Raw genomic sequence first — 26,270 nt, forward strand, 5'->3', positions numbered from 1 at the left:
ATCTCGGGAAATATTCTATATATACCTGAAAATAATGTATATTTTGTTCTTATCAAATTCTATAAAAAGCAAGTTGATTGAGTTGGTTGACGGTTCTATTCAAGTTTTTCACACTCATCTATATTTTTACCCCCATTCTGGAGTAGTCACTCCCAACTTCAGTGTAGTTCTTTCCTTTGCTGGACAAGTCCCCCTAGATGGGTGGGCCTTCACCTGGGGGCTCAGCTGCTTTCCCAGGGAATAGCAAAATCTCCCCTTTCAAACTTTGTGGCTAAAATGGGTGATCCAGAACCTTCTTGAGACCTCCATTTATGCCCATAAAAATGTTTTTCAAGTATTTCTTTTTAAACTATTAATTTTTTAGAAAAAAAAACTACCTGGAATTCTGACTAGAGCTTATGAATAAGTAGAATATGAACTACCAATGTGAGTTGGCTTCATAAATGATTTTAAAGTATCGGAAAAGTTTAGAGCATGGAAAGAGGGTAACGGGACTTTGTTGTTACATCAGCACAGAAGTCACAATATTTTTAGATAGACTGTATGTTAATTCAGGGTGTCTTGAGTTGGGGGATTGATAGAGATTAAGGGAAAGTTAAATTAGTATCCCCAGGGCAACTCTTGATACGACCACTGTCTAACTAGCACATTTGAGTCTATATTAATAGAAGTATGCTGTCCAAGGAGAGGGGATAGTTTCACTGCTCCCTGGGCACCTGATTTGAGAGGAGGTAGATTAACCTGCATTTGCCTGGAGAAGGGGAAGGAGAATGATAAAAGGATAGAAACTCTGTCAAAATATTAGGAAACCAAATATATCAACTGAGATGAGTATGTCAAATTGGAAGAGGAAGCAGAACATCTCCTCAATGCAGGTTTCCACACTGTGAGAACTTTGAAAGCATGCATCATATCTAGAGGAGAGGAAATCACAGAAGGCACCAGAAAATTGCACCCTCCCTTCAACTTCCACTATGAGATCCCTTGTTGTCTGTGGGGCAGAGCAATGTAGTGGTTGATAGCTTGAGATCTAGAGCCAGATGCTGGGGTTTGAATCCTGACAGGGATTCATGTATTGGCTGTGTGACCTTGAATAAACCTCTTACTTCCCTTTTATGCCTCAGTCTGATGAGGGTTAACAATGGTTTCTATCTAAGAGAGTATTCATGGTAATTTGATGAGGTCATGCTGGTGAATTTGCTACCTGGTCCATAATACATGTTCGATAAATATTATCTCTCATTTTCTTGTAGTCTCTTTGATTAGTCCTTGTATATGGAGCATGGGATCGCCCATTCAATGACCCCAATGGTTCCATCTGGGTTGCCAGGCAACAACCTATCTGGGACCAGTGGGAGCTGTGCAGGCTTCCGACTTCCCCAAAGGCATTGGGTGCTAGTAGCTGACATTCCAGGACCGTTGCAGGGCACAGCTAGTTCCTGAGCCTGATTAGTTGTAAGGCAAGCTCTCTTTCTTGCCCTATCAAAGGTAAAGAAGTAGCGGGGGGAACTCTGCTAGAAAACCACAGCATGGCCTGGCTCCTGCATGCTTCTAGGAGAGAGGATTGAAAACTTGGGACCATGCATCTCATCTTTTGACTGTGAGTTTCTCCAGTGGAACCTGCTCTGGGTCTGTACCTCGTGTCATGGTATTCACTGTCACTCCCTCCCCACATCCTTTTCTCTGAACCATCTCACTCCACATCAACAGGGCAAGTCCTCTGCCCCTGAGATCTGTGTCTGCTCTCTCCCTTGATTTCACCTGCTCCTGGGGATTCAGATGTCACCTTTGCACTGAAGACTCCTGATCACACCTTGACCTCACTCTCTAGGCCTGGCTAGAAATTGTCACCTCAACCTGTCATCTCAAACCTGCAAAGAACTTAAAATTGAATTAATTTAGGGATTTCCTTTTTCCTTAGCCACAAAAGCAAATAAAAAGAAACAAAGACTTGCTCTTCCGATATTCATTAACTTGGTAACCTGTACTGTCATCTCTCTTGTCCCCTAATTAAAAATTCTGAGGTCCTCCCAAACTTCTCCTCCACGGCAGTCAGTCGGGGTGAACATCTCAGAGTTCCACTGCACTGTCCCTTTCCTGGCTCAGTGCCTCCTCCTTCACCAGGACCAATATGACAGACTCCTTCTCCTCTGTTCTACCCTGCACACCCTGTCCAGTTATTTTTCCTCCCCTGCTCAAATACCTTTAATGCCTCCCTATTACCTTAATAACTCTTCACTCTGGCTTTGTCCAGGCAGTTGGGTAACTCAGACTCCCTCACACTTTCTAGCACCCAGGGTGCTGCCTGCACTGTCTTTTCCATTTCAGACACCTTCTTAAACCACCTCCACCTGTCAAAATCCTATACATTTATCAAGCTGATCTCAGATGACTGAAGGTTCATCTCTCACAAGGTCTTCCTCTATTCACATCCTCAGAGCAGAGGTAGTCTTTGGTTTCTGGCACTTGTCATAGTGTATGGCATCATCATCATATGAACACCTGATTCTCTTCCTCATTAGCATATGCTTTTGAGGCTAAGTAAGGGTCACTGGTCAGTAGCCATTGCACAAAGTATTCTACATTGGTCCTTAGGAACATGTTTCTCGACTGACCTGAGCAGGGCTTCATTTACCTGGAGAAGGCTTGGAGGACTAGGGGACCGACCTGGCCTTATGTGCCTGTAGAGCTGTTTACCACAGACCTTCAGTGTGATCCCTGGCGAACAGATCTCAGATCAATATCTCTGCCTCTTGGGGGAACCTTGGTGTTCTCACAGCGTGAGGTACCTCTGGGGAGGCTAAGTTTTCTGGAACTCATCCAAGTTTGGGATAATTCAGCACTTCCTGCCTTGGCTTCTCTCCCTCAGCCCTCTGGCTCTCTTCAGTGCTGGGCTCACACATAGATTGCTGTGCTAAGAACGTGTTGGTCATTTGCTGCCATCTAGTGAAAGAAGCATAGTTCAACCTCTTGGTATAGCCAAGCAGATCCTGTGCTCTCCCCAGGAGGCAGCTCCAGGATTCCAGCCTGGCCAGATGTTATTCAGGTGTATGTAAGAATGGCTGAAGCTTTGCAGAAAGCAGATGATATCCAAGCCCCTACCCGGTAGTCTGATATGGGCAAGATCTTTCCCTCTCTTCCTCCTGCTGCAGCAAAGAGGCACCCTACTGGAATGATGACCACCATCTTTTTCAGAAAACTTCCCCCACTTCCCCAGCAAGACACAAAGGCTCAGGCCTCACCAGGTGAATGATGGTGTACAAGTCACGAAACTCTCTGACCCTCAGTTTTCTCATATTTAAATGGGGTACATCTTACTCATTGGGCTGTTATGAGGTACAAATGAGATTATTCATGATAAATGCTTTAGCCAGTGCCCCATGCAGAACAACCACTTGATAAATATTTGTAATGATACTATTACTATTTTAGTCAATGATCCAGAACACAAGGCTACCTACAAAACTCAGATCCTAGCTAAAAATACATTGTATCAAGTTTGGATCTTACACCCATTGGAAATAATCACTGCCTCAGCCCACCACAGTATCTAGTGCTGTGTTTCCATCTCCTGGACAGTGGTGGCCAGGTCAAAGGCTTGGACCTCAGGCTCCAGGCTGCTGGCAGACCCATGGACTCTTCCCACCTGGCTGAGTACAGATTCCAGGGCTACACCTAGAGTTTTCCCTCTGCACCTAGAATATTACAATGCAGTTTATTTGTACCCAGTCTGGGCACTTGGAAGGCTGAAAACCTAGTGCCTCTTTTGACTTCTGAGCATCTCTAGTATTTGTGGAAGTCCTGGGCTGCCAAGTCCTTCTGGTAAGTCTGAGTTTTGCTTTGAATGTCACATTTCATGATGACATTCAGCCAGAACTGAGTGGAGGGCTCATCTGATGTCTAAGATTGCTGGCTAACCAGTATGTCTTATGGTCCCCCATCCTGTAGCCCAGATATTGCTTTAAAATGCTCCCTCTGTCCAAGGCACTCACTGCAGATGTTATAACCAGGATTTCCTTATTAATTCTGGCTAATGGTATACTGAAGCCAGCTCAGGCCACCTCTCCAAAATTTATTATGGGCATCTTTTCCCAACATGTTGTTAGCTTGAAATCAGCCATGATGGGAGTATTCACATCACAGAAATCAGTGAATGCTATAATGCAATGGTTTTTTTCCCCCTGAAGAGCTCATTGTTAAACACTTATCAGACAGACTGCTGGCACCAGCTTTAATTCCAAGCAAAGACCCACATTAAGCCACCGCATAGGCAGCCACCAAACAAGAAGGAAATATTAGTGTACTATCTCAATGAAGCACAAATGGAAAAGTCTCATTTATTTATTTACTTGATAAGTATATATAACAGAGATTGCAGCTTGCAAAAAGACAGCTTGGTAACTGACAAGTCAAGATTGTGCTTTTAGGTTTGAGATACACCCCCAAATACTTAATGTTGGCCAAAAAAAAAAAAAAATCTGTGATAAGCAATTCATTTATTGGCAGGTTTTTATTTTTCACTTAGCACATAAAAGAGCTCTATGTGGTTAAACTACATACTCTCATTGGAAAATCATTCAGCAAAGGTATTATACCTAGAAACATATGGGGACACAATTTAAAATTTTAACATGATTTTTGTTTGTTTTATTCTTTTGTTTTTATGTCAGTCGAACAGTGTTTCAATCCTAACTTTAGTGAGGATATCCTCTGCAGCCCTATCTTGTGTCTTGTTCCTTACTAAAATAGTACCAGCAGTAAACAGTTAAGGCAGCCTTATCTTATACCTCTGCAAGAATCATTTTAAATGAATACTGAACTATCACTTCTTTCGGTCCAAAAACCAAAATAGAATGGCTCATTCAATGAGTTCACGGCTTGTTCCTACACCGAGCTGCAGACCTCTGAGCTAAGGCTGGAGGCAGGACTGTGAGGCTGTGAGGTAGGGGTGAGGTGAGAGGCTCAGTCATAGTGCACTTTGCCCTTGGCTCCCTCAGAGCTTGACAAGTCTCCGTTGCAAAGTGTCTGGAATGACGCAGGAGGCCTGTCTTCCAAGGCACACTTGGTCATCTTCATCATGTACCTCCGAAAGGCCTTTTGAATGATAGCAGCACCTCTTTCCTCTTCCTTTCTCTTGGTGGTAGTGACTATGGGTTCATATAACTTCCTGAAGGGGTTGGCTTCCATGAACTTTTCCTCCATCATAGCTTTCATGGTATCCAGGCCAGTGGAGTCACCAAGGACCCTAGTGGTGAAGGCAAAGAGAATATCCATGCAGTGGAGACGATCCCCACTCACCATGGGCAAGTCCATGACAAGGAACTGGAATTTATTTGGCTTGGCCACACGCAAAGGCTCAGGCAGGGCATCGGCAAAGTCAGAAAGGGCAGAGTAGTCAATAAACTGTGTGGCTTCAGGGTCAAACTTTTCCCAGACTTCATAGAATATTTCAAAATCATCTTCCCCCAGAGGGTCCTCACTTTCTTCCGTGGCTGTATTGAAGTTCTCTAAAATCACAGCGATATACATGTTGACCACGATGAGGAAGGAGATGATGATGTAACTAACAAAGTAGGCGGTGGCTACAGCTGGGAGGTGACTGTTGGCTGAGGAGTTGCCTGACTCTCCTGAATTCAGCATGGGGTTGAGGAGGGAGTCCCAGCCTGCTGATGTGGTTATCTGGAAGAGACAGAGCATGCTGCCTTCGAAAGTTTTGAAGTTGAATATGTCATCGATCCCAGCGCCTTTCCTCACTTCGGAAAAAAATTTCATACCTAAAATGGCATAAATAAACATGACCAGAAAGAGTAGAAGACCGATGTTGAACAGAGAGGGAAGGGACATCATCAGAGCAAATAGGAGGGTCCTGATTCCTCGCGCCGCCCGGACAAGTCTCAGGATGCGCCCAATCCGAGCCAGGCGCACGATTCTGAAGAGTGTTGGTGGAAAAGGAATGTGCTCCTGATTTTCCAAGGCAGAGACCATTGTACCTGGAGAAAGAGAAAAGCCAGTGAATTTCCACCTGATCTTTAACATGGGGAATCATTTCTAAGGACCATATAATTTTACATAGCACTTTCAATGGGGTCAGTTATATAAAATATCCTGGACATACAAAGAAAAGAATCTAATTTATGAAAGGCTACTTTGGGAATTATCTCACCTAATGAACATTATCTACATTGGATTTTTAAAGCCCACTCTTAGAGCAGCAAATGAAATCATTTTCCTCATTTATTGAATATAAAAATGCAAAAAGGATAAACTATATATACTTGGAGTCTTTCAGAGTCAAGGAGAAATTTCTACTACTGGAGACTGGCTTGAGTCATAGCAACCAGGGAATATTGTGGAACCCCTAATAACCTCAAAGTTCCTTAACAGGGACAGGTTCTTGTTTATTTAGAGAAATTCAAATATAGCCTTGCTACAGGCGTGCGGAGGGCCAGAGGGAGACAGTGGCATTGGGATGCTCATCTTAGGCTAAGGCTGCCTCGTGGATTGCTCACATTTGTCATTAAGCTCCTCCAAGGATTCCTGAGGGCTGAGCCCACAAAATTTGAGGCATGAAATTGGGAGATATTTTCTCTGTTGTGGTGGACACCCCAGAAATCGCACTTCAAGCAGAGCTTTGTGCAAACATCTGAATATTTGGCCTAAAATGTCACCCTTGTTCTCTTATTGCCTGCTCTCCAGGCAAGTGATACAGGGGTGAAAGCAGTCACATTTTGGCCCAAATATTGTAGAATGGCTGGAACATGCTTGCCTTGTGTAGGCATGGCCTTGTTCTTGCTTTGAGGGTGCTCTAAGGTCATTAGGGGTCATGGGCAGTGAAAATGGTTCTGCCATCACCTAATGACTAAAGAGAACTAGTTGATGATATCCTTCACTAACTGCCCCATTGTGCCAAAGAAATTTAATTCATGGGGCTGGGGATGTGGCTCAAGCGGTAGCGCGCTCGCCTGGCATGCGTGCGGCCCAGGTCCGATCCTCAGCACCACATACAAACAAAGATGTTGTGTCCGCCGAAAACTAAAAAATAAATATTAAAAAAAAAAAGAAATTTAATTCATATGTTAACTGGGAAGTTGACCCTGGCAACAAGTGAAATTTATTAAGTGCCAATTCAGCAACATCCATCCTTTAAAAAGGCCTGTCTTCTGCATAGACATGACTTTGATTAATCAGGTCCACAGTTATCTGTCCTTTCTCTGAACTTAGGGTGTTTTTTGTGTAGCATGTTATTGGTCCCTAGTTTTTTCTGATACTTTAAGACAAGTATGCTTTAATTCCTCACTTGGATTGCTAACTCCTAGAGAAAGACTCACTCAACTTGCTCTGGTTTTGTTTTACTATACAAGCTTAGGAAGGAGCTTGGGAATGTGTTGAGACTAAGTGTTGAATGGCAGATGAACTGGCAAAGGCACATTAAGTTCCGCCCACACTGGTAAGTAGGATTTGGCTTAAGGGGTGAATTTTCTCATTCACTGGAACAAAATGCTATTTGACACATGTAACTGCAATTGTCTAGCAGCTGTCCAAAGGACAGATGTCAGAGATATTTCCAGGAACTGTACAATGCCAGGCACCACCCAGAAGGAGCTGTGGAGTGAACGAGCTTCTTTGCCCATCAGAGGAAGGACTCTGAGCTTCCAGAGGGCTGACCCAGACCTGTCCTAACACCATTTTCTTCTAGCTTTTATTGCTGCTTCCAATTTCACCAGGACTTGTGATTGGAATTGACTAATAAAGATTAAAGGTCTATTTAGCTATAAACTTTACCTACAAGAACCTTATGGCTTAGAAACCAGAGCAGACTAGAGAAGGCAACACTTTTTTTTTCTTTCTTTCTTTTTTTTCTCTCTGGCATGGCTGTGTTGCTGCAGTAGCAACAGGAACCAAAATATTTTGCTCCATCCTATCTGTTTGATGCATCATTTCTGAGATTGCATGAAAACATCCACTTGTGAAATCAGTTTTCCTTGTTTTTGTTGCTTGTTGAACTAGGAAAAGGGCCCCTGGACAAGTTTTACATAATTATAAAAAGCGTTAGACCATGGTTTAGTTAAAACCAGGCTTCAAAATCCAAGAGTAAATGCCAATGAGTTAGCTATGAAGAATTTAATTTCAAAGTTGTGCGTGTTTTATGAAAAGATGTCTGGCAAGGGCTGGGGGTGGGGGTGGGGGGTATAACTCTAAGTAGTAGAGCACATGATCCCCAGCACCAAAAAAAAAGAAAGAAAAAAGGTATATGGCAATAACCTTCATTCTTCTTGCCTAGGTTTGGGAAATTTATATGCTTGTAGTCTGGGACGGATCGGTGAGCAGGGTCAAAACAGTTGAGAGAAGCATGGTTCATTCACCCTAGGATTGATGTGAACATGGATTCAGAATTAAGAGAAAGCACTGCTTGTTGCTCTCAGACACTCCTGGAAGCCCAGTCTGGAATAGGCCATGGGCCCATACAGGAAGTGAGGGAAAGGCCAGTAATGTTAGATGATCTGATCACTGTGATCTAGCATCTGCGTGCATTTTGAACAAAACAAAAACATGAGCATTAAGTGCCAAATCCTCTAAATCATGGAGGGCTCATTAGAGTTCATGGTTGCACAGTAAAGGTCGATTTTGATTCAATTACCTGTATAAATCAGGTACCACCACAAGAATTTCTAAATCATCTTAATTTTGTTCATCACCATTGAAAAAAACCTATTTCATTGGTGCTGACAATCAAAGGAATGGAAATTACTCTCTATCTCCTAGCAACTCCCCTTTAGAGATGGCATTAGTACACCTGTCTGTTTTTTTTTTTTTCAGACACCGCATTAAGCCTAATTTGTTGCTTTGTTGGATAGTTTGGACATACTTCCAAATTATAATGTTTACAGGTTTACTTCTAGTTCTCAGTTAAAAGCCTCTCTGGCTGCTGATTTTACTTACTAATAATAGAAAGAACCACGACCACACAATCAAATAAATTCCAGCCATTGGTGAAGTAGTATTGCCTCAAAGCAAAGATTTTGATGAGACACTCTATCGTAAAGATGATCACAAAGGCTATGTTGATATTATCAAAGGTAACTGTCACGCCTTCGGATTGTTCATATGATTCAGCCATCATGCCAACCATGTTTAGGACAATGAGACTCATGATGAAGATGTCAAAGACCTGGTGTGTGACCAGGTCAAACACAAGACCTTGACATTTATTCTGAGGAGAAAAATAAAAGAAGAAATCATTGAGTCATTTTGAGACATAAGAATGAAATCATGTACATTTTAAAAAACATGTTAATACAACAATTTGTTCTTTCTTACAAGTAGGCCGTTCCTTGAAATAAAAACAGACCTTTCCAAAGGGCAAGATATTCTTATAGATCCCCAGTGTTGCCTTAAATTCATTTAAATTTAATTAGATAACTGTTTTTAAGCTTATAATTTTAGTTCTACTTTAAAGCAAAAACCGTAGATAAAAAATTCTTGGGAGCAACATAACTTTGAGGTGATGGATGATGTTGTTTTACTGAAGCAAAACAGCTCCTGTTGGATTTAATAATAAAAGGATGAACCTTGATCTCCAATATTTCATCTGTTTTGGTATTTTTACTTCAACAATATTAATGCAGAGAACATTTGCTTACATAAGTGTCTTGGGCAAAATGGGAACGAACATCTCCAAACTTCTGTTTATCAGTTCAGAACAATAAGAAATTTTATAACTTAACCAAAACTCTGTGTTCAGCCAATTCTTTTCTAATTCTTGTTAGAATAGGGTAGATAAATAGGGTTCTAATCCAATAATTACCCAAACTGAAAAAACATAAATGATTACTTCCTATTATTATTGATGATCAGCTTGTATATTGGCTTCTATGTAGCCAGTGTACTGCCCTTAATGTGACTATAAACCGACAGCTCTGGTCCAATTTCTAACTCTAGTTTGCATATATAGAAAAAAAAAATCAAACCTCGAATATTTCATTGTTTTCTTTAACTCTTCTGCCACGAAACACTACCTGGTATTTTACTGAGTGCAAAACTATTCTGAAACACAAACTCAGACCTGAGATTGGATGGCATTTTTGACTATATGTTGGTTGTTTTACAATACATGTATATATTTGATTGTTTTATATTATCATTGAATCAAAGAATGCACACACTGTTCTATTTAGCAAACTCATGGATCCCTAAGAATGCATCATTAGAACTCCCAGGGATCCGTTATGGTAAAACAGCAAAAGATGATGTAGGTTTGTGGTGGTACCAGTAGGAAAAAAAAAACACATGCAAGTTTAAAGCTAATGTGGAGGTTGAGGCAGGAATGGTCGGAGTGTTGGGATGAAAGAGACTATGGGACAGACAAGGCAGAGGCTATTGTTTCTGGTTAGTCAGTTCATTTCAACATCCAGAGAATGAGGAATTTTTGAGGGAAAGAGATGAGATCTGTCCTGAGCATGTTGAGTTAGAGGTGTCAGTGGGGCATCTAAGGGCCAGGAGCAGGCAGAGGTGTGTGTTTTGAGCTCAAATGCAAAATTTGGAAGGCAGACATGGAGAGTTCCATAGCCATCAACACTGATACGAATCAAAACCATGAAAGTGACTGATGTCATTTAAGGCAACAAGAAGAAGGGTACAGACCACATGGAAGGGATGTTATATGTAAGTAGGTCATGTGTTGGAAGTCCTAGGATTTTATCAAGGAGTCCTGAGGAGACACTGGAAATCCAACCACATTTCCTAGGTAAGGATGCATGTGGAATGTCAGTAAGGAGATGGAGAAGAGATATGTTCAAGGGTGCTCTTCAGGGAAGCAGAACAAGGGGCAAGAAGAAATGTGAGGGGGCTAAGTACTGGCTTTAGAGTTAAATCTAACATTTAGACAAATAGATATTAGGGGTATAAACTACTAAAGTTTTAGATGATCAATATACAGACTTCAGAATATACAGACTCTTAAAAATTATTATTATTATTATTATTATATTTTATTTTGGGGGGGTAACAGGTATTGAACCCAGGGGCATTTTACCACTGAGTCACATCCCCAGCCCTTTTTATGTTTTATTTTGAGACAGGGTCTTGCTAAGTTGCTAAGGCTGGGCCTCAAATTTGTGATCCTCCTGCCTCAAGCCCCTAAATCTCTGGGATTACAGGTGTGTACCACTGCCAACCAGCACTGATTTTCAAACCAAGTAATGAAGTCACATTGTGGGGATGGGATGCTTCAAGAGAAACCAGAAGTGACTCCAAATCCTTTCCTCTATTGCTAGAAATGAAATACATCAATGCTCAGGCTAAACCAATTGTATTTTCTTCCCTGGGTCATTGCTACAGATTTTTTTCTCAAAGTCAAAATATAAGGTTTAGATTTTAGAGATTTAAAAAAAAAATCTCTATGGAAGTGAAGTTGTAGATGACAGGTTAAGAGTTGACTTGAAGTCTTATCTCGGGCTCAGGGACATCTGGGAACATAATATTGGGTTTACATCATGCCACACTGATCTCCGAAAGACACAAGTTAAGATCCATTAACTTATATTAAGATATATATGCAGTATTAGCTGGAGAGACTGTATCAGAACCATTCGTTGAAGGCTTGACTGTGGGTTGTGGCTACACAGGGAGGCCTGGGACTTGGCACCTGCTTCCAGATTACCCCTGGATAAACATGCTATAGAAGATGGTTAAGGAAAGAAGGTGACAGCTTTCCTGCAGGAAAGTCCTCCACAAACTACTTTAGGTTGATGTCTCATGTCTCGCATGCCCTGTGCAGTGGAGGGGTCAAGGAGCTTTATCTGTGCCTGAAGTTCTGTTTGGCTGCGTGCTGCACTGCTTGAAACAAACTGATAAATATGGGGGAACATGCAGTGTCTTGTGAGTCTTTGAATTAGTGAATTCTAATCCCTGGACCAACTGGTCTTAAGCCAGTGGTTGTATAATAGGCACAAGAAAACACAAAGTCTCTGGGTCCTTGTTTTGTTGGCTCAAGTCCAAATAAGAACTTCAAAGTGAAAGGAGTACTAGAAAGTGAGATTGGTATTTTTAAAAATACCTTTATTTTATTGATTTATTTTATTTTTATATGGTGCTGAGGATGGAAGCCAATGCCTCACACATGCTAGGCAAATGCTCTGCCACTGAGCTACAGCCCCAGCCCTGAGATTGGTATTTTTTTAAGTTTCTATTTTAAGTTTATTTTGGATATAGTTTCATTTGTTTGTATTTAGCGTAAGAGTTTTACAAACCATCTAAACGAGTCTAATAATGAAGATTATTAAAGCCAGATGTGATTGAGCTACACTGAAGTTTCACATACTGTTAACAGATTAAACCTCTCCAAATACAATTATATCATTCACCTGTGGCCAAAAATTCCCTCACTATGCAAAGGATAAATTCTAAACACTTGGCCCTGAAATTCACAGACACTTTTAGTGTAACACAAATATTTAATCCTAGTGGAACTCTGTTTATGTCCTAAAACACAGTCTTTCGTTCAAAAAGTAATTAAGGAGAATACACTTTACACCAGCTGTTTTGAGTTCTGGGAATAGCAGTGAATACCTTTGGCCATTTCAGGTTTTATGTTCAAATGAAAAAATCTCCAAACTCGCCACAAGCCTGCCTTCCAATCCTTTTCTCTCAATTTCTCAGTCCCCATTGACCCTCCCTGCCATAGAAGCTTTCCAACTCACTGCTCAGAGATACCAAATGTGCCCCCTATTTTGCAGGTTGAGTATCCCTTATCCAAAATGGTTGGGAAAAGAAATGTTTTGGATTTGGGATGTCTTTGAATTTGTGAGTATTTGCATGTACATAATGAAATATCTCCAGGATGAGACCCAAGTCTAAACACAAAATTCACTTATCCTGGGTCACGCCTGTAATTCCAGTGACTGGGGAGGCTGAGGCAAAAGGATTGCAAGTTTCAGGCCAACCTCAGCAATTTAGCAAGGCCCTCAGCAACTTAGTGAGACCCTGTCTCAAAATTTAAAAACAAGTAAGGACTGGAGATGTAGCTGAGTGGTAAAGCCCACCTGGGTTTAATCCTCAGTAGCCCCCCCCAAATTAATCTGTGTTTCATATTTGCCTTCTACACATAGCCTGAAGGTAATTCTATACAATATTTTCGGTACATCCACATTTTGACGGTGACCCATCACGTGAGGTCAAAAGTGGGATTTTTCATCGCTAATCAAAAAGCACTGTATTTTGGAGCATGTTCCAATTTCAGGGTCTGGATTTAGGGATGCTTAACCTGTACTTTCTAATCCAATGCACAGAGCAAGCACAAAGGGGCTGCTGCTGTATTGACCCATAGTACCTGACCAAGCAGGATTCAGAGAGAGAAAGGTAAGCAAATTATGGCTCAGTGGTGAAAGCCAACCAGGCTGGGTTTTTTTTTTTTGTTGTTGTTGTTGTTTTATTTTGTTTTGTTTTTTGTCCATGAGCTCAGAATGAATAATAGCCACATTCATTTGTCCTTTACTGTCTATGATTGCTGTATTTATTGCCACAAGAGTAGAATGCAGTAGTCTGGCTGGAGACCACAGGGCCATCAAAGCCTAAAGTGGTTGCTATCTAGCCCTTTACAGAAAAAGTCGCTGAATCCGTGATACACAGTGTTCATTATAAAGTGGAAGTGAGTAGGTGTGACCTCAGCCTCACACAAGCAACCTCACACACACTGGTCAAGAACGTTTTAAGTACATTTTAAATGGTTAAGTTCAAACGAGTTGCAAAGTTTGCGTCAATGCTATGCACCTGTGGTGCAGTCACTAAAAATGAACATTGAACTTCTTGCCCAGGCTGTTTCTAATGAATATGAATACCTAATTTCCTTAGGATTTGCATGTATCTGGGGTTTTCTTGAGTTCTTAGATAAGTATGTAAATTTTACAAGTTTACAGGATGGCTTTGCAGAAAACTGAGTTCCTCGCAATCTCTTATCTAGGTTATATATTTAGAATCATTCGATTGCTCTCACCAGAGGCCTTGGAATGGGTTTTTGAGGTTTCTTGGTTCCTAATTTTTTCATTGCACTGTAATATTTCTTTTGTTCTTCTGTCATAAAAATGTCTTGGCCACCTAAGTATAAGGAGAAGATGAGAGTTATTTTTTTACCCTAACAGGTTTTTTTTTTAATCAAATTCTGAATTTTTAGACACGATTTTAAAGTTTCATTGCATTTTTATCAATAATTCCTAAAATTTCAAAGGGAAGCAAAAGAAGATGAACTCGAGGGGAAAGCTGGAAAGAAACTGTTTAAGAGAGAAATAAAGTAACTTTTATAATCATATTTCACTTTTTATAACAGAGATTACAAATTGCAAACCTCTCCCAGAATCTCTATTAAAAACTGCATGTATTGCAGATTGTATAAATTCTACCACATGGCAACAATTATAGGAACTAACAAAAATTTAGATTAAAAACCCTGCAAAGTCGGGCTGGGATTGTGGCTCAGTGGTACAGTGCTTGCCTAGCACATGTGAGGCACTGGGTTCAATCCTCAGCACCACGCAAAAAAGTAAACTAATAAAATAGTTTTTAAAAAATTTCAAAAAAACTCTGCAAAGTGGCAATTAAGATTCTCCCAAACAATAAGCACATGTAATACTACTTGTAAAGTTGTATAAATTCTGTTTAGAGCCACTCTTAAAAAAAAATTATAGACCTTTAAAGCTATTTTCACCACTGAACAACAACAACAACAATAAAAAGACAGAAAAATGGACTAGGATTTTAATTTCTGGAAATTTTGGAAGCAAAATATCTAGAAATGCTGAATCAAATATAACAGAAATCTTTTTAAATGTATAGCTGAACTTGCACAGAAAAAAATATCCAGGTTTTGAAAATTGAGAAAGAAAGAAATTAGAGCGGTTGAGTAGCTCTAAAGCCAGAGTTGGCCTAAGAGCATTTGCTAATCTCTATAAATTAGAATCTTGGGTTTTCTTGAATGTAAGGTGGACATTCAAAAAAGAGCATGGAAAAATGTTCAACATCTCTAGTAATCAGAGAAATGCAAATCAAAACTAAGATTTCATCTCACTCTAGTCAGAATGGCAGTTTTCAAAAATACAAACAATAATAACTGTTGGCGAGGATGTGGGGGGAAAGGCACACTCATACATTGCTGGTGGGACTGCAAATTGGTGCAGCCAATCTGGAAAGCAGTATGGAGATTCCTTAGAAAACTTGGAATGGAACCACCATTTGACCCAGCTATTCCACTCCTCGGTCTATACCCAAAGGACTTAAAAATCAGCATACTGTAGTAACACAGCCACGTCAATGTTTATAGCAGCTCAATTCATAATAGCTAAATTGTGGAACCAACCTAGACGCCCTTCAGTAGATGGATGGATAAAGAAACGGTGGTCTATATATACAATGGAATATTACTCAGCATTAAAAGAGAATAAAATCATGGCATTTACAGGTAAATTGTTGGAGTTGGAGAATATCGTGCTAAGTGAAGTAAACCAATCCCCAAAAACCAAAGGCCAAATTTTCTCTCTGATAAGTGGATGCTGATCCATAATGGGGGAGGGCATGGGAAAAATGGAGGAACTTTGAGCAATGGGGAGGGAAGGAAAAGGAGGAGGTATGTGGGCAGGAAAGATGGTGGAATGAGATGGACATTGTTATCCTAGTTACATGTATGACTGCACATATGGTGCAACACTATGTCATGTACAACCAGAGAAATGAAACGTTGTGCTGCAATTGTGTGCAATGAATCAAAATGCGTTCTGCTGTCATATATACCTAATTATAATTAATTAATTAATTAAAAAATAAAAGACCATGGGTATCTGGGTGCAGTGGCACACGTCAGTAATCCCAGCAGTTTGGGAGGCTGAGACAGGAGGATTGTGGGTTCAAAGCCAGACTCAGCAAAAAAGCCAGGTGCTAAGCAACTCAGTGAGATCTTGTCTCTAAATAAACTACAAAATAGGGCTGGGGATGTGGCTCAGTGATGGAGTGTCCCTGAGTTTAATCTCCAGTATTGCCCATCCCCCCCCCCCCAAAAAAAAGAACATGGGCTAATGTGAACAGAGGGAAGCCCACAGGACCTGGCAAGACTCTGGTCCTTTCCAGTGGCTTCCAATGACAGCGTGAAGAATAAAACAGCCTCTGTCTCTTAGCAATGAAAGACACCACAAAACTCAGTCTGGACCAGGAGTAAAACACCACCTTTTCTGATACTCTGAGACTCCAGACCTCTCTTGATCAAAGTGTGGGGTTAGAATTTACTCCCCGAGTGTAGACCAAAGATACATAGCCCTAGAAGTTAACCTAGAAGGTAATCAGGTTGCTTGGGGGATGATGGGCAGAAATAAATCTTTTAGTAATCACAGGTGTGTTATGGGATAAAGAAAGTGAGTCATGGTGGTAATTTTAAATTTATCATCATCTCCTATGCTCTGAGAACCAGATTTTTCAGTGTGGAAAAGGAGAGATAAGATGTGATAAGAGGTTATATGAATTGTCTATATGCATATTTCTACACATATATTTCCTTCTATTCCTGAATTTGAAGTAGCTCTATCCACTAGAAAGACCTAGAAATGATGACAATGAACTTTCTGGATTGCAGTCTTGAGACATCATTTTCCATAAAAAACAAAAAGCAAAACAAACAAACAACAACCATTTCTCTCTGATAAGTGGACGCTGATCCATAATGGGGGAGGGCATGGGAAAAAAGAAAAACTAGCATTCCTTAGGGAAATGGCTGATTTTAGGTAAGGACAGAAAGGGTACAACCTAAGCCTGGAACATCTTGTCACATCAAAGAAAAAAAATACTGTCAGATGGGAGGACCTCATTGGAACCCTGATTTGAAAACACAACTTTAATAGAAATGAATAAATAAAATAAACAAACAAATCATTAAAGAATCTTAAAGACGGGGCTGGGGATGTGGCTCAAGCGGTAGCGCGCTCGCCTGGCATGCGTGCGGCCCGGGTTCGATCCTCAGCACCACATGCAAACAAAGATGTTGTGTCAGCCAAAAACTAAAAAGTAAATACTAAAATTCTAAAAAAAAAAAAAGAATCTTAAAGACGCATTTGAACATAGATGGAGTATTTGATGAATTCAAAGAATAAATTTTTTAGGTGTGATAATGGAATTGTGGTTATGTTAATGAACATCATGCATGTATAGAAAATCAGAGAATCCATTAATCTGTACAATTAATATGTGTAGATAATTGTAATAAAAATAGACATAAAAAAGAAATGTGTTCTGAAATATTTATGAATGAAATGATGTGATGTCTTGTCATTTTACTCCATAAAACAAATCCAGGGGCTGGGGATGTGGCTCAAGCGGTATCGCGCTCACCTGGCATACCCAGGGTGCTGGGTTCTATCCTCAGCACCACATAAAAATAAAATAAAGATGTTGTGTCCACCGAAAACTAAACAATAAATATTTTTAAAAATTATTTCTCTCTCTCTCTCTCTCTCTCTCTCTCTCTCCCCCCCCCCCTCCCTCCCTCTCCTCTCTCTCTCTCTTAAAAAAAAAATCCAGGAGCAGAATTGAGTAAGGGTGTAGATGTTCTTAAGTCAATAAATGTTGTGCTAGTATACTCTTGTGCATATTTGAGACTTTCTACAAGATAAAACAAAAGGATTTTATGAATTGATCAAAACAATCACTTCTAATGTGAGCTTAAATCTAAAATCACAAGGACTGGCATCCAAATTGCAGATATTGATTGCAATCAAGATGCCTATAACAGAGATGAATTCATTGCTTCCACACTCCTGAGTAGCAGAAGCAATACAGTTGGTGTCACAATAGCAAATAACTTTCCCAGCAGATGCTAAGAAGGCTAGTTGGTACCAAGGTACATTTTGGATGAATGACAAGATTTCAACAGTAAAAAAAAATTTAAAAAGGCTTAAAAAAATAAAAGTAGTAATACCACAGGTGAATATTTAGCTACTTGATTTCAGAATCGAGAAATGCCTTTTGTTCATAAATGTGAGAAAAGGGAACCAGGAAGGACAAACTTAGCAGTTGGACTCCATTAAAGTATCTATAAGTCAAAATGTCATTACAAAAAATTTGAGAAGCAAGCCACAAAGTGGACTTACTATTTAAAAATGTATAAGAAAAATATGTCATCTTCAACATAGAAGATAAACCAGAAGATTCTTTGAATGTGTAACAAATGTGTAACCTCACTAATGATCAAACACACAAGTATAAAACAATGAGATAACCCTTTCCTCATAAATCTAGAGAAGATTATAAATTATACCCATCAGAATGGTGAGTAACCACTCATTCTCATATCCTTCAAGAGAAGGCTAGCTAGCTACCACAGCATTTCTGGGAGGTAATTTGATGATACCTTTAAAGCCTTAAATATTCTAATTCTTGGAACTTATCTTGAGAAAATAATGAAAAACCCAGAGGAATATTTATTATTGCTTTTAAAAGAACAAGAAGTTTATAATGACCTAAATGTCCCAAAACAGAGCATTGATCAGGATTGTTGTTATCCATAGTATGGAATATAATTCAGCCTTGAAAATTATAGCAAAAAATATTTTATGCCATAGGAATGATAACTAATGAGCTCATAAACTACAAAATTAAAAATATAAGGAATTCCAACTAAGTAAAAGAAATTATATGTTTAGTTAGAAAATTACTGGGGAAAATTATACTAAAATGTTAAGAGTCACTATCTCAAGTGGTTACCATTAGGTGATTGCTCTCAGGTGATATATATTTTATTTTTATGTTCCTTAATTTACTACTTTTAGTATGAAGCTCCTGTGGATTTTGGAATCAGAAAAATAAACATCTGTTCATTATATTGCATGGGGAAAGACCTCTCTAGCTCTTCCTCTTCCTCAGTGATCTTTCCAAGTAGGTTCAATAGATCTGCTGAGACTGATGTTGGGAACCAGGACAAAAGTTTGCTGAAAGAGGAAAGTTCATACTTTTTATCATGGATTTAAAAAAAAAGACTTGAAATGTTATTAAAATATGACTCTAGGTCATAAATACTAATCCTAGTGATTGCTATTCTATTCAGATTCAATTATTATCAGATTTAATCTCAATAACAACAATGTCCATTGAAAGATAAGACAAACATAAAAATAATGACTTAATAACACCCAGATGTTTCCATTCCCTTTTGGTCTTATTCTAGAGGATCTTCTCAGGCACAAGCTTTTTGTTCTTAAGCAGATAATAGAGGCTTCTCTGCACAACCATCTACATCAGAATCATGTCCCATTAAAGCCCTTGGCAGATGCCATTATTTTATTGTTTTTTAATGCTGAGTAATATTCCATTGTGTATATACACCACAGTTTCTTTATCCATTCTTCTATTGAAGGGCATCTAGGTAGGACGTCATTACGCTAAGTGCATGTATGATTGCACAAACGGTGCGACTCTACATTGTGTACAACCAGAGAAATGAAAAGTTGTGCTCCATTTGTGTACAACGAAATGCATTCTGCTGTCATGTATAACTAATTAGAATGAATTTTTAAAAATTAAAAAGAAAAGCTGTTGGCAGAACTGAGATGGAATTTACCAAGCCAGGATAACCCGCATACTTATCTTTTTCTGCTGTTGGTTGAAGTTGTCAATAATAACACCAATAAAGAGATTCAGAGTGAAGAATGACCCAAAGATGATAAAAACAACAAAGTAAAGGTACATGAGTGGTTTTGCCTCAAATGCTGGCTGTTTTTCTTCCTGTTAGGGATTTTTTTTAATGAGAGAAAAAACAATTATTTAAGAAAAATTAAACCATCCTAGCTGTTTTACTTACAAGACCAAAGCATTTTTTTTTTCTTTTTACCAGCAACATCACACACTTAACCTCCTCCCGATGGCCCTGGTACTTTGCTTTCCCTTGCTTAGCTTGAATGGTGCACATGGTAGGAATACAGGGTGGGGGAGGCTCAGGCTTTTCTTCTGAGCAACGGAGAATCATTAGAGGATTGTGAGAGAGGTGTGGAATGATCCCATTTGTCTTTTGAAAGCCTCCTGGGCATTGCAAATTATATTCCATGCTTATATAATTATGTCAAAATGAACTAATACAAAATATATATATATATATATATTTTTAAAAAAGAGTTCAGCTTCTCAGGGCACCAGTGTAAGACAGAAGAGAATAGAACCTGGATATGAAGAAATGAATTAAAGCTTCAGTCTTCAGCAGAGACTTGAATGAATTCAAAAGTCAAAAGATTTTGGGCTGGGGATTTAGCTCAGTTGGTAGAGTTCTTTCCTTGCATGCACAAGGCCCTGGGTTCAGTCCCCAGCACCATAGAAAAAAAGAAAGAAAGAAATTCAAAGATATTCCTCTTTTTTAAAAAATATTTTTTTTAGTTGTTAATGGACCTTTATTTACTTCTATGTGGTGCTAAGGATTGAGCCCTGTGCCTCACACATGCTAGGCAAGCACTCCACTACTGAGCCACAACTCCAGCTCTTCTTCCTCATTTTTTAACATTGACAATACATTTCAAGTTTTCCACCAGTAGTTGAATTTCTTTTTATTTTTATCTCCTATATTTTGGCTTGAAATGAACTTCTGCCGTGTGGTCTATACATTCTCATTGTGCTTTGTATGCTGATACAATTCTAAGATACGTATCTAAATATCATTTTATATGAAGATCACAAATTTTCTTTTGGTTTACATTTGCCTAGTGTATATTTATCAATTTGTTTACATTTAACTTCTCTGAATTATGTTTTTTTATGTGTTTACATTTACTTTATGAACCAACCAAGAATTCTTTTATGTGGGAATTTAACCTACTTAGATTTATTGAAATAAAAAATATACTTTTTAAGTTATTTTTTTAAAAAGAAATTCTCCCTGAGTGTCTATATATATATTTGTATTTAGAGGGAACCAAACTGGAGGAAAGACCACCAGAGAAGGGGCACATACACTGTAGGCAGAAATGACTAAACTGCCCAACTTTATTGAGCTACTGCATCTGTCATACAGAGACCACTGCCTTTCTCATGGTTCTGTGTGTGGTTCCATTCCTTCACTCCTGAATTCCTAGTGCCTAGCACACCTCGTAATATGTAGGTTCTCATACACATGGAATGAATACATAAATGAATGAATGAACAATCAAGCTCTAGAAGGGACAAAAATTGGCTACAGCTCTTCCAGTTCAAGAAGTAGCCAAAAGCATCTGAGATTCTTTTCATCCAAGTGTCTCACATTACTTTAAAAAATTATATATATATATATATATATATATATATATATATATAATATATATATTATATATAAAGAAATATTTAATATTATAGAAATACATATTTTAAATTGACATAATAATTTCAATACACATATATAATATGCAATGATCTGATCAGGGTAATTGACATATCTATAACCTCAGACATTTATCATTTCTTTGTGTTGAGAACATTCAAAATCCTCTCTTCTGGCTATTTTAAAATATTCAATTATTTGCTGTCAACCTCAGTCATGCAACCAGGCTATAGAACATGAGTTATTCTTCCTATATAACTGTATTCCTGTAGCCATTTATCACCCTCTCTCCTCCAGCCGTATGGGCCTTCTCAGAATCTGGTAACTATTATTTACTCTCTACTTCTGTCAGATCAACATTTTAGCTTCCAGATGTAAGTGAGAATATGCAATACTTGGCTTTTGGTGCCTGCCATTTCATTTAAGATAACACCGCCAGTTTCATCAATATTGCAAGTGACACGATTTTATTCACTCATGTGGTGGGTAATATTCCATTGTGTATACATACCATGCCTTCTCAATCCATTCATCTATTGGTGGACACCTAGGTTGGTTCCATATCTTAGCTATTTTGAATAGTGCTACAATAAACAGGAGTGAACCTGCCTCTTTAACATGCTCATTTCAATCCCTTTGAAAATATACCCACTAGTGAGGTCGCTGAGTCATATGTAAGTTTTATTTCTATTTTTTTGAGGAACCTCAATACTGTTTTCCATGTCATTACTATTTTACATCCCCACCATTGTTGTAAGAAGGCTCTCCTTTCTTTGCATCCTTAGCAGCATTTGTTAAGTTTTTGGTCTTGACAATAGCTACTCTAACTGGATTGAGATGATACCTCATTGTGATTTTTGATCTGCATTCCTCTGATGATTGGTAATGTTGAGCATTTTTTCCATATACTTGTTGGCTATTTGTATATCCTCTTTTGAGAAATGTCTATTCAAGTCATTTGGCCATTTTAAGTTGGATTAGTTCCTTACATGTTTTGGATATTGATCCCTTGTTGGGTGAATAGTTTGCACATGTTGCCATTGGATTCATGCATGCATGTTAGATGGATGATGAGATTTCTCTTTCTTCTTCCTGATCATATTCAAAGATATAGCTAGCACTGTTGAGAGCTCCATTGCCATTGAAGTATATTTATATTTGTTATTCAACACCCCTCATATAGCCTCAGGTAATGGAGACAGTTATTAAAAATACCTTTCTCTTATGCCTTAAAGACTTGGCCTTTGTCCCAGTTGGCTTGAGGCTTTCATTTATTTCAACAAAGAACAGGCATTAGGACAGAAATAATATAATGGGAAGAAAGAATTAAGGTTCAGCATCTGACATTTAAAATAAGATAATGCAATGGGCTAGTAGGCTTGCAAGTTGTTATTGCCTTGAGAAATAAGAATATCTACATTCCTTCATGTCCCTCTTTGGCCATATCAAGGTCTTAGAGTAGACAAGTTTTATGTGAGGATGGTTTAGACAAGAGGAGGAAATTGAGGGGGGAAAAAAAGAAACATAATCAGAGCTTCAAGATGTATGTCCTGATTCTTTCTCTTTGGTCTGGAGAAGGAAGATGGGGTCCAATAAATTGAGTGGAATGTGGAAGGCAAAGAAGATGTTCTTGCTTTAATCTGTATTTTTCTGAGAGGAAACTACTTCTTGAAAACCTGGGATATATTGGGTAGGCAGGCTGACCTAAGGGCCTGGGGAAGCATAATCAGGTAGAGAGAGGTTTCTTGAATCCCTCAGTTCCCATGTGGCTTAGATATGGAGTTGATAGTCATGGACCTGCCATGGTAGACCTTGTAGCAAAGGATAGGAGTAGTTTTTTAGGCCAGGAACCATGAGAAGGAGTCATATATAAGTTTTATTTCTATTTTTTGGAGGAACCTCAATACTGTTTTCCATGTCATTACTATTTAATCTGAGAGTCTGTGTGAGACCATGAAGAATTGATAGGGGAAAATGGCCCAGGTATTTACCAGTTGAAACTGCAATATTTAATACCAGTAGGATGCCTTGTGATTTTGCAGACAAGGGTCAAAATGCAGCAGTCAGTATACAACAGGTAGTGCATACTAAGACCAGAACCACAATAGGCACTCTTCCACACATTTCCACCCCACCTCCAGCATTCATCCTGGTAAGTCACACACCTCTTCTGCCATACATCTGCAGAAGCTTTCCTTCATACCCCACACTTCCACCTCAAGGCAAATGAATGCCCAACACAAACTAAGGTTAAGTTCATGTATTCGAAAGGAAAAAAGAAATGAATACATCAATATTTTAGAATGTGCCCTTTGTTACATAGTATAACTATAATATTATATTGTATATATAATATATATTTATATAACATAAATGCTATAGTATAAATTGTATATATGTATAATATAATTGTATAATTATCATAAACACTTAAGTTTCTACTACTAGCTTTTCCTTTCCAGAAACTGGATTTTATTAACATACTCAGAATAAAGCAAATTCAGATTTGTTGCTATGCATTATCTATCTATGAACTCATAATGACAGTCTGTGAATTTATAATGAGAACTAGAATGACCATAAAGACAAATTTGCATTCCTTAACGTGTCTGTTATAGTACTCATACCATCTCCACTGCCACTGCCCTCTTACACATTTAAACACTTACCATGTATCAGGCATCCACCCTGCAGACCCCCAAACAGAACAACGCACACACATGTGCCTGATAAGAAAAAAAAAATACACACCTCCCCCATTGATTTCATTCTCGATTCAACCATTTGCTTACTCTGTGGCTTTGGGCTACTATTTTTTTTTTAACTGGAATCCAACAATCGGCAATCACCAGAATCCCCTCTAGTCTGCAGGGAACCTGGAGTCTTGGGAGGCCCTCTCTTACTCAGATGTAGCCCAATCTTAAAGTTTTCTCACAGTCTAAGACGGTCAGGTTGTCTTTGACATTTGGTTTCTTCTTCTCCATTCATTTGTTGAAGAGATTAGAGAAAAATCAAGACATCCCATGATTATATTGCTTCTGGCTCCATCTTCACATGAACAGTCTTCCCTTATTCACCATGGAGAAGGAAGACTGGACTTTAGAGAATACTGGGATTTCAGATACAAATTGGACATGATTAGAATACCGTTTTATCAGACTGGTATTTTGTAATTTGGTCCCAAGGAAAACAAGGCAGAGAGCTCTCTGGCTGTGGAAAGTCTAAGGCAGGAAGTTTTGGACTATCCATCATTTGACCCTGACATTCTAGAACATAGGGGAACAGGAACTCACCCCTCTGGAATCAACAGCTGCTTCCATGATGTCCAGCCAGCCTTTATATGTTGCCTGCAACAGAAGCAAAGAAACATGGATACAACTGCAGACTTGCCATCAACAGACACAGCTGATTCTATCATTTTAAATGGAGTCCCTAGGTTTTTATAAAAAAAATGATTTACAGTTCTTACAAGTTTTCTCCGGGTACAAAATCCACCAACAGCACTTACCACTTGCAACAGAGCAAGGTAAGCGATCCCCACATTGTCAAAGTTGACTTCCAGGTTGACCCAAGTCTCATTACACTCATTACACTGACTTCGGTTTTCAACATTAGGAAGATATTTGCTTTTATCTTTTCCACGAATACATCTTCCAAAATGTCCGGAAAAGAAGTTTACTCCCAGGATACAAAATATGAGCCAGAAAATCAGGCAAACAAGCAAAACGTTGAGAATGGCAGGAATGGCCCCTATGAGAGCATTGACCACCACCTTAAGGAAAATAAAACAAAAGAAGAATATAAACAAATGTGTAGGCCTCACCCATCACTTGATCACCTCAGGATGGGCCTGATGGGCGTGGCTGGTTCTTTTGAAGCTCTGTATGTCAGGCTCTACTCCTGGCTCCTGTTTCCACTGAGAAGAATTTGAGAATGAGCTTAGAAACTTAGAAGACAGCTGCCCTAGGATCCTGAAGGGAAGCCACCTCAACTGTCACAGAAGACCTCTTGGGAGTATCCCAGACTTTTCTCCACCTTTTAGACTGTAAGCACTGGACTGGGTGGGAAGAATCCCAAGAAAATCTTAGCAACACAAAGAAAAGCCCAAGTTGCAAAAGAGTTGTGGGCTTCTCTCCATATCTCTGTTAGCTAAATTTCCACCCATCCACCTGGAGAACGTACCTTCATTCCTTCAAACTGAGACAGCGCTCGAAGAGGTCTCAGTGCTCGCAGAGTCCGAAGGGGCTTCCACGTATTTACGGTGAAGAGACTGACCACGGAGACCTGGTGGGAGGAGAACCTGACTTGTGAGTGCTCCTAACTCTTGCCCAGGGTTCAGCACAGGCTCAAAAGCCCCTGTCTTAAATCAATCACAAAGAATCAAAGGCTGAATGTTTTCTCTGATACGCAGATCCTAATTCACAATAGAGGGAGAAGAGAGGTACTTTGAATTAGACAGAGGGGAGTGAAGGGAGGGAGGGGAAATGGGGATTGGAATGATAGTAGAATGAATTGGACATTATTATCTTATGTGCATATATGATGACATGACCTGTGTAACTCTACATCATGTACAACCAGATGAATGAGAAGTCATACTCCATCTATGTATGCTGTGTCAAAACGCGGTCTGCTGTCATGTATAACTAATTAGAACAAATTTAAAAATATATTTTTTTAAAAAAGAGCCCCCTTTCTGAGAGGCTGAGCACAATTGTTATTGTCAGACTGTTCTGGAAGGGAAGGTGCAGATGGAGAGTCCATTTTTCTCCTTGTCTGGCAAAGCTACAGTCCACAAAAGCTGGAATAATGCATTTACATTGTTTGTCCAATGAAAGATGAAAAAAAAGTTGAGAAATTGTTGTGAATCATAGGAAACCAAAGAGACGTGACAATGATATCATAGTATGGAATTGGGGCAGGGGTAGAGGGTGGACGGGTAGAAAGAACTCATCATAAAGAATCT

The 26,270-nt window shown here is 39.2% G+C and overlaps 1 protein-coding gene across 1 annotated transcript in view; it reads right to left on the bottom strand.

Moving 5' to 3' along the window:
• Positions 1 to 4,509: 4,509 nt before the first annotated feature.
• Positions 4,510 to 26,270, bottom strand: part of Scn11a (sodium voltage-gated channel alpha subunit 11) — an 85,376-nt gene continuing 63,615 nt past the window's right edge. Inside the window, exons 20-26 of the mRNA XM_046436944.1 lie at positions 25,487 to 25,588; positions 24,813 to 25,076; positions 24,598 to 24,651; positions 19,608 to 19,749; positions 13,991 to 14,091; positions 8,941 to 9,211; positions 4,510 to 5,990 (exon numbers count right to left, since the gene is read on the bottom strand). Coding sequence (XP_046292900.1) covers positions 4,963 to 5,990; positions 8,941 to 9,211; positions 13,991 to 14,091; positions 19,608 to 19,749; positions 24,598 to 24,651; positions 24,813 to 25,076; positions 25,487 to 25,588 — 1,962 coding nt within the window. The 3' untranslated portion in view covers positions 4,510 to 4,962. The remainder of the gene's footprint in view (positions 5,991 to 8,940; positions 9,212 to 13,990; positions 14,092 to 19,607; positions 19,750 to 24,597; positions 24,652 to 24,812; positions 25,077 to 25,486; positions 25,589 to 26,270) is intronic.

Source organism: Marmota monax, unplaced genomic scaffold (assembly GCF_021218885.2).
Source record: "Marmota monax isolate L192 unplaced genomic scaffold, Marmota_monax_Labrador192_F-V1.1 WCK01_AAM20220418_F8-fsc00021, whole genome shotgun sequence".
Classification (NCBI taxonomy): domain Eukaryota; kingdom Metazoa; phylum Chordata; class Mammalia; order Rodentia; family Sciuridae; genus Marmota; species Marmota monax.